At 38.8% G+C, this 13,097-nt stretch overlaps 1 protein-coding gene across 2 annotated transcripts in view; it reads left to right on the top strand.

Annotated features, from left to right (window-relative positions):
- The window catches only part of EMC1 (ER membrane protein complex subunit 1), a 219,765-nt gene that overhangs the window by 38,715 nt on the left and 167,953 nt on the right, over positions 1-13,097 (top strand). For both annotated transcript variants that reach the window (XM_067148931.2, XM_067148925.2), the window contains exon 5: positions 1,987-2,317. In XM_067148931.2, the coding sequence (XP_067005032.2) occupies positions 1,987-2,317 (331 nt within the window). The remainder of the gene's footprint in view (positions 1-1,986; positions 2,318-13,097) is intronic.

The raw sequence follows: 13,097 nt of genomic DNA, 5'->3' as shown, positions 1-13,097 counted from the left end.
TCACTCTTTGCCCTGCGACTGCGCATCAACCGTGTCACTGGCTATTCCCCAGTGGAGCTGTTCCTTGGTTGACAGCTATTCGGTACCGAGGATTGGGAGATTCATCCACTACCCACTTCTGGTTAAGATGATGCAGCAGTTTCCCTAGCAGAGTGGCAGCATAAGCAGCAGCAGCAGGACATCAAGGAAAAGCAAGCTTTGGCCGAGAAGAGATCCCTTACTCAGGTCAAGGCTCAAGACGTCAAAGAGACCCCGATCTTCCTACCAGGCCAACAAGTTCTGCGAAGTAACCACCCAGTCTGTAATAAGATTAGAGGGTTTCACGCAGGTCTCGCACCTAAGTGGGTTGGTCCCATCGAGGTTGATAAGCAGCTGGGCCATGGTGTCTACTTACTAAAAACCAACCCTCCTGTCAAGGTCCACGCATGGAAATTGCAGCAAGCCACCCAACCGCTGCGCATACAGAGTAAGCCTGGTACTGCCATGGGTCCACCTGGATGGGAGGCTACTAATGACACTACAATCTGGTCATGAGGAGGAGAAAGCATCGACTACCGCCGACGAAGAGGCTAGTAGCGAGGCAACACTGAGCCCCAACATGGCACAATTTGGTCAAGAGTAGGAGAGCGCATTCAGCGACGTTGTGGAAGAGAGAAGATATAATCTACGACCAAGGCAATTCAACAAGTGTGATAGACTGTTGAAATTGTTTGAAGTTGGAGGGGGGATATTGATACAAGTGTAATGGACTAGTGTAACTTGGAAACAATTCTCTAACCCAAGGGTACTAATGAAAATATCAAGCTTGATTATTATTATTATTATTATTATTATTATTATTATTATTATTATTATTTACATAGTTATGTACGGACTTTATTTAGTATAAATCACTGTTGTAACAAAACGTGAGGTTATGTCACGACACGTCTGCTGTGCGTATATTAATATGAGTTTATTTAATGTAAGAACGCATAATTACCGAGCTCGATAGCTGCAGTCGCTTAAGTGCGGCCAGTATTCAGTATTCGGGAGATAGTAGGTTCGAACCCCACTGTCGGCAGCCCTGAAAATGGTTTTCCGTGGTTTCCCATTTTCACACCAGGCAAATGCTGGGGCTGTACCTTAATTAAGGCCACGGCCGCTTCCTTCCCACTCCTAGCCCTTTCCTGTCCCATCGTCGCCATAAGACCTACCCGTGTCTGTGCAACGTAAAGCAAAAAAAAAAAAAAGAACGCATAATTAATCATATATAATTTATTTTTACCTGTAAATATGATGTATAAATCCAATGTAATGTTGTGCAACTTACTGTAATAGTCCAGAACAACGTATCTTGTCACTAGAGTTGTATAGAAAATTCCATTCATTGTAAATAGGTTATTGTAGAGACTAGAAATTACGAGAAAACATGTTGTATCTTACTTCTCTAGAAGTCTGGCCAGGCAATTTATATAAAGTGGCAGCCTTGGGAGTTAGAATAGAGTTGTTAGTGACACTTGTAGTGGAAGTCATTAGCTGAGTGTGTGAACCCATGTTGTGATTCTGTCGTGTTGGTTATCGGTTGACATGCTAACAGAGCAGTCTTCTTCTACAACTACTTCTGCTTCGTAGCAGTGTTTTGTTCAAGATGGCAGTTTATTAGTTTGTGTGTAATATGTATATAATTTGTAAATAAAACAGTGTACACAATTGACAGCATCTCCTCTGTGCATCTTTGTGGTTACAACACCATATTCACTCGTTTTATTCCTTATTACTTTCCTTTAGTTTTTTCTTTCCTTGACAGTCTTCCTGTGTCATTGTAGTAAACTCATACCATCACTATACCATGAAAATAACAGATTTTGGGGTCAGAAGTGTTATTTTTCTTATCCAAATCTATATCCTCAGTAACAGTATTGTATTGTTAATCAGTTATATCTTTCGCTTATTGTGAATTTCCTTTTCGTTACAATTGAGACTGTTTTAATCTTGATTTTCCAGGTGTGTTTTGAGCGCTCCGTTCTTTGCTTGCTTGGCTACTCTTGGAGAAAGTATTACATTACATTCAGTAAAACTTGCATCATCCAATGAACAGTTCCAGAGCAAGTCATTAACTGCTCTTCTAGGAGGAGGCAGAGCATACCTTGAATCAATCGATGGTTCACAGCCACTGGTGGCTGTGCGAGTTACTGGAGCAAGTGGCAAGCACATTTTCCTTTTACATGAGTCTGGTCCAGAACCACTGCCATATCAGGTTCCAGCTGATGCAAAGCTGTTACAGAGTACTTACGAGAAGACTGATATTCTGCTTCAGATAGAGCATAAAGATGAGGTAGTAACCCATGCTATACTTAATTTTAAATCTTACCATTGACTTTCATATGGAATTTGATATTTAGTTACCTGTTCCATGTCTTAAAAGGCACAGTAAAATTTAATTATGTAGGCTCAGGTATGAAAGTTAACAGAAGCAAAATATATAATAGATTAGAAAACAGATGTAGAGAGGCAACTTAATGCATAAACATAGAGTTCACATAGAAGTAACACATGTACTCTATCCTCATATGCTTACATGGTAAGTTGCTGTTTTACATTTCATTCATATACATACTGTATATACGCAAATAATCTGTGCATATTTTTTTCTGGAATTTAGCTTGGAAGAGCTTTGATGCACATATTAATTGAAGTAAGGCTGGTACTGCTGCACCTCAATGGATTCCACAATAGCGTTGTCCGGCCTTGTTCTGTGTGGTGTCAGTAGTATGTTAGGAGTGAAGTGTGAACCCTGTATTACGTTTGGTTACAAATTCTTGTAATTACTCATTCACAGCTAAAGAAAAGCTTAGGGTTATTGAAGATGCAAAGAACATTTGAAATTGCACAGCAGGAATAAAGTACGGTGTCAGAGAAAGTTGTACTCGCGAAAAAACAAAACGTTACTTCAAAAGGCGAATCATAATTGCCGGGTATTTCAAACAATACATTTCTATACAGCTAATTCCAGACAAGCACACACATTACAACACATAGGCGAAACTAGCTAATTACAAATATCATAAGATAAGCAAACTGCATGACAATTCTGATTGAAGAGGTTGGCAACCCAACAGCAATTGAAGATTGTCATGTATTTCCTAAAAGAAATTTATATTTTGTTCAGTTCTTGAGTACATCATTATATATGAACAGGGTTTGTGGTTTATAGCATTTAAAAATCTGAGATTAAGCGTTTTGATTTTTAAATTTAGCATTCTGTGTCATCTATACTTCTCAAATTTAACATTTTGTACCAAATTGGTTAAAAATAAGCATAATTTGCAAAATTGCACACACAACAGTTGAGAGTGAAATCTTCCTGTTTAACCACATGTTGCTCATCATGCAGTTTTGAAAACACTATGGAAAATAAGACAAACATCAGCACAAGACTGCAAGAAGTATTAATGCACACATGAATATGCATATTTACAAACACAATTTCAAAGTGAATAATACTATTCTGAATGTATTCATTTATCAAAGTACAACAGACCTACAAGGAAGAGGAATTTCAATGATTGAAGTACAACATGTCAATTGTTTGAATGGTGTAGTCTTTCATTCAAGACTGCCTATCAGTTACAATCATGTTGTACTTGCTAAAAGCTCTCTACATTGACACTGTTTGTATGGCCCCAAATGCACTGCAGTGTTGCTGAGACAAAGGTAGGAATCTTTAACCTAAGTGTCATTAACATTTTTTGAAGAGTGTCAGTGGGTTTTTTTTTTTTTTCTTTTCTTTTCCATTTTAATGTTCTGCAGCATCAGTTGGTGATACGCCTCGCAGTCCTCGACAAAGTGATCAACAGTGATACTTCTAAAAAATGGCAGCTTATGCTACAAAGACACAAATGATTTTTGTTCCAGAGCACTGTTTAGCCCTGTGACTGCAGGATTAAATAAATTGCATACTTCGTTGAAAAACATGTTAGTATCCCTGACACTTATGTGCTTAGAGAGCTTAGTTATGTATTTAAGTATACCCTGCTTAAATTCTACCTTTCCTCTTTCTTTGTATTGTTTCTGCGATTCTCCAGCAGGCCACTTTTTTCAAAGGAAACCGTCTGTCAGCACAACTTTTCAATTCTCCATAGATAGTGGAAATATCATCCCACAACTTGTGAGCATATAGGTAGGATGATCCCTCCAGTACTGTGAATGCTGCATTAATTTTCACAGATATCTGTGAAATCAATTTTATCTTCAACTTCCTGTAATGGAGAAAAGCCATCTTAAGTTTTGAAACCAAATTGTTCAACTGTGACAGTTCCTTGAGAATACCCCCACAAGATGCAACTTACGTGTAAAGCACTGTAAGTGAAGAAGATGGTCTCCAATTATCATCTGTAATGCCTGGGAACATGTACCCTTGTATCTGGCAGAGTCTGACACTAAACCTAGCACATTTTCATTATCATTATTATAGTCTTTGAGAGCATCTACAATTGCTCGGTGGGCCGAACCTTGGATGTTAAGCCCCTTTAAACAACAAGCATCATCATGATGGCGCGGCTGCATGTTGTCCCGTTGGCATCATCCAAAAAGGAACAGCTTGCCAAATAAACTTGTTGTTCTGCAGTTGACGTGATCGTCCTAAATAGAACAGCAAAGACACATCTGCCTCGGTTGTCAAATGTCTCGTCTGCGATTACTGCAATGGGCTTCCTGTCCAATGCAGCATTCACCTCTGCCCTTGCTGAATCTCTGCAACGTGGAACATAATCTCTGCTAAGGGACCTTGGAGCAGATCTCCTGATCTTGGGACGTACCTGTCGGGCCAATAAAATGTCGTTAAACATGCTGATAATAATAATTATTAAGTTTACAGGTAAGCACAAATACTTAAACATTTGGTGTACTGCTGGCCTAGCGAATCCCTGAATGAGTTTTGAAGCTTTTCCCTATAAACTTCCACTTATGTACATGAAAACAAGCAGTTATTTTACTCCTTAATGGTCTACTAAATTGTAACATTTTAAAATAACGTCCATCCACATTTGTTTGTTTATTGGTCAAATATTTTAATAATCTAACCTACAGTTCCACGTGAAGTTGTCATATTAGGAAACGTGCATCCGCGTGGGTTTTGGTCGAAAGTTTCAGAGATCTAACCTAAAATTCAACAAGGCCGTATAGCAATTATAATACTTCAAAACAACCATCATCATGGGTTATTTGGGGTGGGGGTAGGGGAAGGGGGTATATAGGCTACTTTCTGAATGTTTTACAGTAAGTTAGGCTATACTACTGAAGATGCTGTAAATGTATTTTAAACACAAATAACGCCCAAAAGTATATCTGAAATCGGCACTTACTTTTCAATGTAGTCTTGGAAAGCAGAATGGTCCAGCTTGTGGATGGGAATATTAGTCTGCAGGCATGTCTTCACAGTATCCTCAACGAATGTCTGTTTCTCGGTTTTTGCTCATTTTGCCTTTCTGTCCATTTCTGCTATTGTGGCTTGCTGCTGGACGCCACGCTCTTCACTTGCTGGTTGGGAAAAAAATTGCTCCCTTAGTAGCACGTGGTTTCTGCTCTTGCAGTGTTTATCCAAAACATCTTTCTTCTTCCATTCAAGTCTTTGGTTGCAAAGTCGGCGCTTCTACAGTATATATCTGTGTCGCTTACATCAAATATTCCGATTTGTAACTCTCGGCATGTTGTTTGTCACTTCGCTTCTACCCATGGCTACCAGACAATAAATCACTACCTACTTGAAAACAAAACTGCTGCTCAATACCTATGTCAAGAATAACTGACTATGATCAGGGGTGAGCACAAAGTGAATGAACACGTATGCTTGAAAGGGTATTAAGCTGTTTGATTGGTTGTTCTTTGCACTGCTGTTTGGTCATTGAAAGATATTCCTCACATTAAAAGATCTAAGGCGCCGTAATAATCTTTTCCTCTGAAATAGATAACATACCATATTTACTCGTGTATTAGACCTCTCACATTTTAGACCCCCCTGGCTTTTTGGTACAAAGAAAATGAAAAAAAATAAATCTCACATACAAGACCCCCTAATGTAATTCATCAGAGAACAACAACAATTCCGCTTCGAAGCGGGTACAAGCCTTGCTGCAGCTCTGATGACATCACACAAATTTGTGAATAGTTTCGTATGTACGACCTGCGCAATGAAATCGCACATCAAAGTTATGCGGTACATCTGTGTTTCGTAGTTACGAAATGTCGCCTCCTCAGCATAGGCCTACTGCAGCTGTCATGACGTCGTACAAATAGGTGAATATTTTCGTGTCCAACCTGCTTATTTAACGTACGCATCAATCATGCTATGGGTCTGTTTTTTTAGTTAAGAATGTCTGCCAGTGTGCTGTTTAGCACAATTAACTGCCGTTCTTGGGGGCCTGAGTTCGATTCCCGGTACCATACTGCCAGAGATTTAAGAATGGCAGGAAGGTTGATAAGCGGTAAAAATGGTACATGCAGCTCCCCTCCATTGGGGGCTGCACTACCTCAGGATGAGGAAACGAGTTTACTTTAGTTAAGAAATATTTATAGTTGTTGCTATTAATATAGCAGGCGAGATCATTAACAAAGTGATCGTTTAATATCTTGTAACGCGTGCCAATATAGCTAACATAATTTTTGGAGAGAAGTAGGTTTAAAACACAATAAACCAATCATAACGATTGTTTTACTTGCCAACGTACCTAACTAGTAATAATATTGATATTACGTCTACACTGACTACTTTTACAGTTTTCGGTGACGCCAAACAGAACATACTATCCATTAATAAAAAATATATTGAGACAATAATCGTGCGAAATTAAACATTATGATAATAAAACGCATTACCACCACTCCTGTAGATATCCATAAATGCAACAAGCTTTCCTGTTATTTATTTTTATTTTTTCCGTCATGGAACATCAACACTATCCGGTCACATAGTAACATACCTAACCTAAAAAATGCGCTCTCATCTCAAATACAGTTGTTTAGGTAAATCGTGATGTGATAAATGTAGAGAACTAGCATGAAATGTACTTAGAAATAAAGGTCTGGCTTTCAATAGCTGCAGTTATCCAAAAAATGCTTCCAGTCACTATGTATTACATTCGAAAGTACAACTCATAACATACGCTAGTTATCAGCGGGTGGGTTAGCATGCTCTTTACAGCCTGGCTTTATTCAGAAGGGGTGGCTTCTGCTACACATACACCAACTGGGAATAACTGCGACCATCTCCAGAAACTATTTGCGAATAGATTCTTGCTCTATAGTTGGGAACGAAACTTTAAAGTTTCAAAAAGACTGGATCTTGAATACTCTCGATTGCCGTGAAGATGACGTCATTTGGAATAACAACATGCCGGTAGCAGGGAAGTTGGCGGCACAAGATGATACAGTACTTAAAATTAAATCACTGAACAGGTTTACTGTGTGGTAGGCCTGTTGCTTCACTGACAGACAGAAATGACCGCGATTACGTTCTTTTCTCTACGGAGTCAAGTTGAAGTTAGACGAATCTATGTAGCAAGTTTTTACGACTGGATGCCCTTCCTGGCGTCAACCTCATCATAGAAGTTAATGAGATGAAATGAATGTTATAAGAGTAACCAAATCTCGCTATATTTATTTTATATGTAAGCCTAAAAGTCATGTGTTCACCATTTATTTTAGTTCCGTTTGGGTCTGCTATGGACCATGTGGTTCTTATCTCTAGCACTTTCTTCTTAGACAAGTACTCCTTCATTCTTGCACTGTGAACGTCTTTCCGCTCCTGAGTCCATTTCACATCACCTCCCGAACGGACTGTTTTTTCTGTTAGTGACTGGAGAGAGTTTGATGTTCTGATCAATGTTCTGTACCTATTCCTGTCATAGATTTCAGTGGGAGCAATGTCCAATTGTTGAAGGTCTTTTCTGACAAGTCTTGCCCAGTTGACATTAGTCATTTTCCCTTTAGAAATGGTGTGATGATGCTTGTTGTTTAAAGGGGCCTATTGTCTAAGGTCATCGGCCCAGAGATGGTGTGGAAGATTCTGGAGGTTAGCCTCTGATTGTCCATTCTCATGAGGTGACTGTAGTTCAATCTCCTCTTCCTCATAGATGTTGTTATGCTCTCTAATTGTTGGCACAGTTCATTGTTGTGCCTGATTCTGTACTTGTCTTCTTCTTTAATAGGGCCCATGATTTTTCTCAGGATCTTCCTTTTATTCAGTTCCAGTTTTCCGAGTTCTTACCGTGTTTAGCCATTCCGAGTCATATAGCACTGACAGTCTCACTACAGTACTGTAATGCCTGATTTTGAGGTTAAGGGAGAGGGTTTTGGATTTGTATTTAAAGTTAAAATCTTCATCACTGATCCATATTGAAATAATAATTACAATGCTAAAAAGAGAAAGATGTTCCACCTATTCAATACAATAATATTGTTGCACAAATTAATGTAGCAACATGTTTAATATGTTATGGGACCGGTTTCGACATATATCCATGTCATCATCAGGCGATACAAAAATGGCAAGAAGTCAACACACAAAAAACATAAAAGGTAATTGTAACACTTATGACACTTTTTTGAATTATTAATAGAAGTTCATGTAGCACTTTTAAGTGAAGATAGAAGTAGTTTAGTGGAAAGCGGTGCAGGTACTGGTTGAACTGTGTATCCTCCCCTCTCTTGAGCACTCTTGCTACGATGCAGTAGAGAGAGACAGAGTCACTCTTCCAGAGTGTTGAACTGGGACTAGATAAGAAAACCTAGAATCTTGTGAAAGCAACTCTTACCAACATTACTGCCAGAATCAAATTCAGAGGGGAACTGTCTCAGAGCTTTGAGATTAGAACAGGTGTTAGATAAGGGGTGGCCTAGCAAGAGTGCTCAAGAGAGTGTCATAAGTGTTACGATTACCCTTTGTGTTTTTTGTGTGTTGACTTCTTGCCATTTTTGTATGGGCTGATGATGACATGAATATATGTTGAAACTGGTCGCATAACATATTAAACATGTTGCTACATTAATTTGTGCAATAATATTATTGTATTGAATTCTCTTTTTAGCATTGTAATTTTGGATTTGTACATACTGTACTCTTACATAAGTGGTAGGCGCTTTCCACTGGATGCCAGGAGTGTTAAGTAATCTGCAAATTCTAAACAGTTGACTGTTATAGTTGAGGACAAAACATGACGACCTCAGTTCCTAGAAGCGAGCTGCAAGCCAGCTGTAAATCCCACCCTGCACCCTGCTGAGTTAATGAGCTCTAAGTGATCCTTGTTTGTTTTGGAGAGGCTGCCAAACCACTTTCTTCCTCACTCTCTGTAGCATTTACCCTTTCTTCGTGTAGAGTGCAGTAGCCGATTTGGCATCTATGGCTACAGCAGAGGTAGTAAATCCTATTAGTCGCTAATAGACACCGAGCTGCCGCTGGAAAGTAGTGGTGTGAGGCGAGGTCGTTATGATTTGCCCCCAACTATAACTTGTCTTTCTTGTAGCCTATTCTCAATCTAGAGCCATCCTGTAGCATTTTTGTCCACTCACGTTTGACTTTTTCGAGTAGACAGTTGAAGAGTTTTGGAGATAGGCCACACCTCGTCTAACACCTGTTCTGATCTCAAAGCTCTGGGACAGTCCCCTCTGAATTTGATTCTGGCAGTAATGTTGGTAAGAGTTGCTTTCACAAGATTCTAGGTTTTCTTATCTAGTCCCAGTTGTGGAGGGGGGAAAGAGAGTCCGACTTAGTAACATTCTGAGGTTCAAAATACAGTTTCTCCGTGGGTTCCTTTGAATTTAGAAGGTCGTTGAAATACTCTGCTAGAACTGTGGTGCACTCTTCATCATTCAATTTCAGCTTTCCATCAGCTCCCCGATGGTGAAGTGTAGGGGCTGAGTAGGGTTTTATTTAAGATTTAAAAGTTTGTGAGGAGTCTCTAGTGTTGGTTCTTTGGAAATCCCTCTCTGCTTGGTCAAAGATATCTTTATTGTACTGCCTCTTGGTGTTTCTGATAATTTTAGTAGCAGTTTTCCTAGCTTCTAAGAAGTTTTTATTGTTATCCAGACTTTTGTTGTGGTTCCATTTTAGCCATGCTTGCTTTCTCTCTTCTGTTGCTTTGTCATAAGTAGGTGTCCACCATGGTTGGTTGTTCTTTCTGACCGCCGGGATGGTGGTTGTCGTTGCATCTATTAGTGCCTTCTGTAGTTGGGGCCAATCATTTTTGTCTTCGTTTTTAGCCAGGGTCTCGGTGAAGTTATTGTTATCATTCAGCTTGGCTTCCTTCCTGTTCCTTCTACTGTTGGCTACATGGTCCAGTTGGAATTCCCTGAGCATTGGGTTAGGGCATCTCCAAGTCATGGCATTCCTAGAAAGGCGTTTGAAAGCTGTAGATTTGAGGATTAAGTTGTAATTTCTGCACAGGTCAATCAGCCTTTCTCCATTCCTGTTGGTCCTCTTGTGGGCTGGGTATTCTCCAATTATGTTCTTGAATTTTCTGTCTATGCCAGTGTGGGCGTTAAAGTTTGCCATTAAAATAGTTATGTGGTGCTTTGGGATCCAGTCCATTGTCTCTCTCTAAAAGGATTCCACATTTTCAATATCTTTCCTGTTGGTGTCATTAGTAGGTGCATGGAAGTTAATAACAGTGCATGCTTTGGTGAGAGTTTTTAAAGTTATAGTGGACGTTCTTCCATTTGGAGATGAAAAGGAGATGATGGAGTTGATCATTTTGTTGCTGGCTATGAAGCCTGTCCCCAAATGAGGCACATTCTTCATCACTATTTCACCTAGTTGCCTTTTATAGATCTGATAGCCTTGTGATTCTATCACTTCTTGATTGAGGAATCTGGTCTCTTGTACAGCTGTTACCAGGATGTTGTGTTCAGTTGAAACATCTAGTGTATGTTTTAGTTTTCCTATCTCTAGGGGGGGAGTTGATGTTGATGGTCGCCAAGAATTTAAAACTTTTCTTTGTCTTACATGAAGATGCAAACTCCCCAGAATCCAAAGGCTTGCTTGCCCCATCAAAACTGGGGGTGGATTTTATACCACCTGGATAGTTTTTCTGTTGGTTGTTTTCTTCATGTTGCAAGAGTTAAGAAAAAAGTTTAGGGTGGTTACCTGCAGGTAACAAATTAACTGTCAAGGTTGTAAGCCTTGAAGTCCCCAGCACTGATCGGTTCACCGACCCAGCTTCCCGCTGGGATTGGTACCCAACCTTCCACTGAATCCAATATTTTCATGTTGCAGGTGACTGGCAACAACGCATTTCACTCCCATTTGCCAGAGTCATAATGACTCCTCCCAGGTTGATTTCCAGGACCTGTGTTCACCGTTTATTCTTTTTAAATTTAGAAATACTGCCTTCCAACAAAAATAGACAGTAAAATTCAGAATACATTCATAACTTTGTTAAAGAATATTGTTGAATGTTTACGTGTACAATTAATAGCTCTTTATTGCCTAGAAGTCATGTGTTCACTGCACAAAATTTGAAGTTATCGCATATTGAACCCCCTTACATTTTTTTGGCTGTAAATGTGGAAAAAAGGGGTCTAATATGTGAGTAAATACGGTATATTTTATTTTTAAGAAAATTGCATTGTTTTTAAAAAGATACATGTTTATTCAGCATAAAACAGAGAATTTTGCATCTGATTCGCATAAATTGTATAATTTTGCATTTTGAACCAATTTTGCATTTTAATGCTAATTCAGAATTAAAAACCACTCATAGGGGTCATATAAGGTAAGGAATGTGCACTGACAAAGTTTCAACATAGTTTGGATTTATTGCAAATGCTAAAAAACACAAACTCTACATATGATCAATTTCAAATAAAAATCAAATTATAGCCATTTTTCATTTTTTAAAAATTCTCTCCTAAAATTAGGGTGCACGGATTATTCGTGTATATACAGTATTTAAAGTAAATTACACCACCATGCTGAGCTTATATTTTGTAACTTAACAGTGCCTCAAAATTTCCTTCAAAAATCTCTGCTGCTAGGTCACGGAATTCCCTCCCATCCAACATTAGGGATGAGACTTCCCTTAATAAATTTAAGGTGGATGCCAAGTGTACTTGCTTGATTCATCAAACTGACTTGTGGAATGGCCAGTGTGTGAATGTGTGAGTGAATGGTCAATTATTGTACTTAGATTATAAGCATGTATTATAATTTGTTTCAGAGCTATTAATAATGATCACATATTATTGTATTTAGATTATAATTACTTATCAGGGTTAGTTTTAGAGTTATTGTAAATTGTCAGATTTCATTTTACTTATACAGTACAGTAGAAGTCCGCTGTAGCGATTACGGCATATGAGAACCCCGTTATAACGTTGGTTTTTGTCTGTCCCTTCAAAATTTTTATATTAAACTTTGCTATCCTTCAGTTACAGTGAGAGGCCTGTCATTGGCGCACTCCTTATTACGAGTGATTAAGCGAGCACGATTTTTTCTGTTACCGATATTTATGCACCCAACCATTCAGGATAAATATATGCCTTTCTCATTTTTGGATTTTTGTTCAGCTGAAACCAGGCAGTGAGTTGTGTACTTTTTAATAAACTGCGCCCATTATAATGCTTGTGAAACATTGTCGGAATGAAGAAATACATTTTGTTGATCTGGTAAATGGACAGGTAACCTGGCAACAATGTGGGACTGTTCGTGCATGTTGTAATCAAAATTTCTGTATGGAGCCTCACGTGGACCAACATATCTAGCATTCAAGTATGTAGAAACTTCGTCATAGTGTAGTATTGCATCATTTGGCGTGATTTTCAAGTTTGTGCAATCTTGCCCCTTATAAACATATTTATGTATCTATTTGATGTAGTGTACGCTTCCTCAAATTTCTGCATTAATATGGGCCTGAAATTACATCAATAGAAATAGATTGTATGGAACAGTGAAGCAATTGTCGATTTCAATATTGGTGCTTTGTACACGTTTGGTGTTGTTCTTGCATTCTGTCACTTGCAGTAAAGTGGATAGCTGTTTAGTTTCTGGACATAATCTTTTGGAAAATCCTTCTTACATCTTTCATGCAAATTGAACTGGGATTCAGGTGGCCGCAGGGTTCATG

This window comes from Anabrus simplex, chromosome 1, assembly GCF_040414725.1.
Source record: "Anabrus simplex isolate iqAnaSimp1 chromosome 1, ASM4041472v1, whole genome shotgun sequence".
Lineage (NCBI taxonomy): Eukaryota > Metazoa > Arthropoda > Insecta > Orthoptera > Tettigoniidae > Anabrus > Anabrus simplex.
The sequence above is the reverse complement of the archived record's forward strand: the minus strand, read 5'-3'. Positions and strand labels throughout refer to the sequence as shown.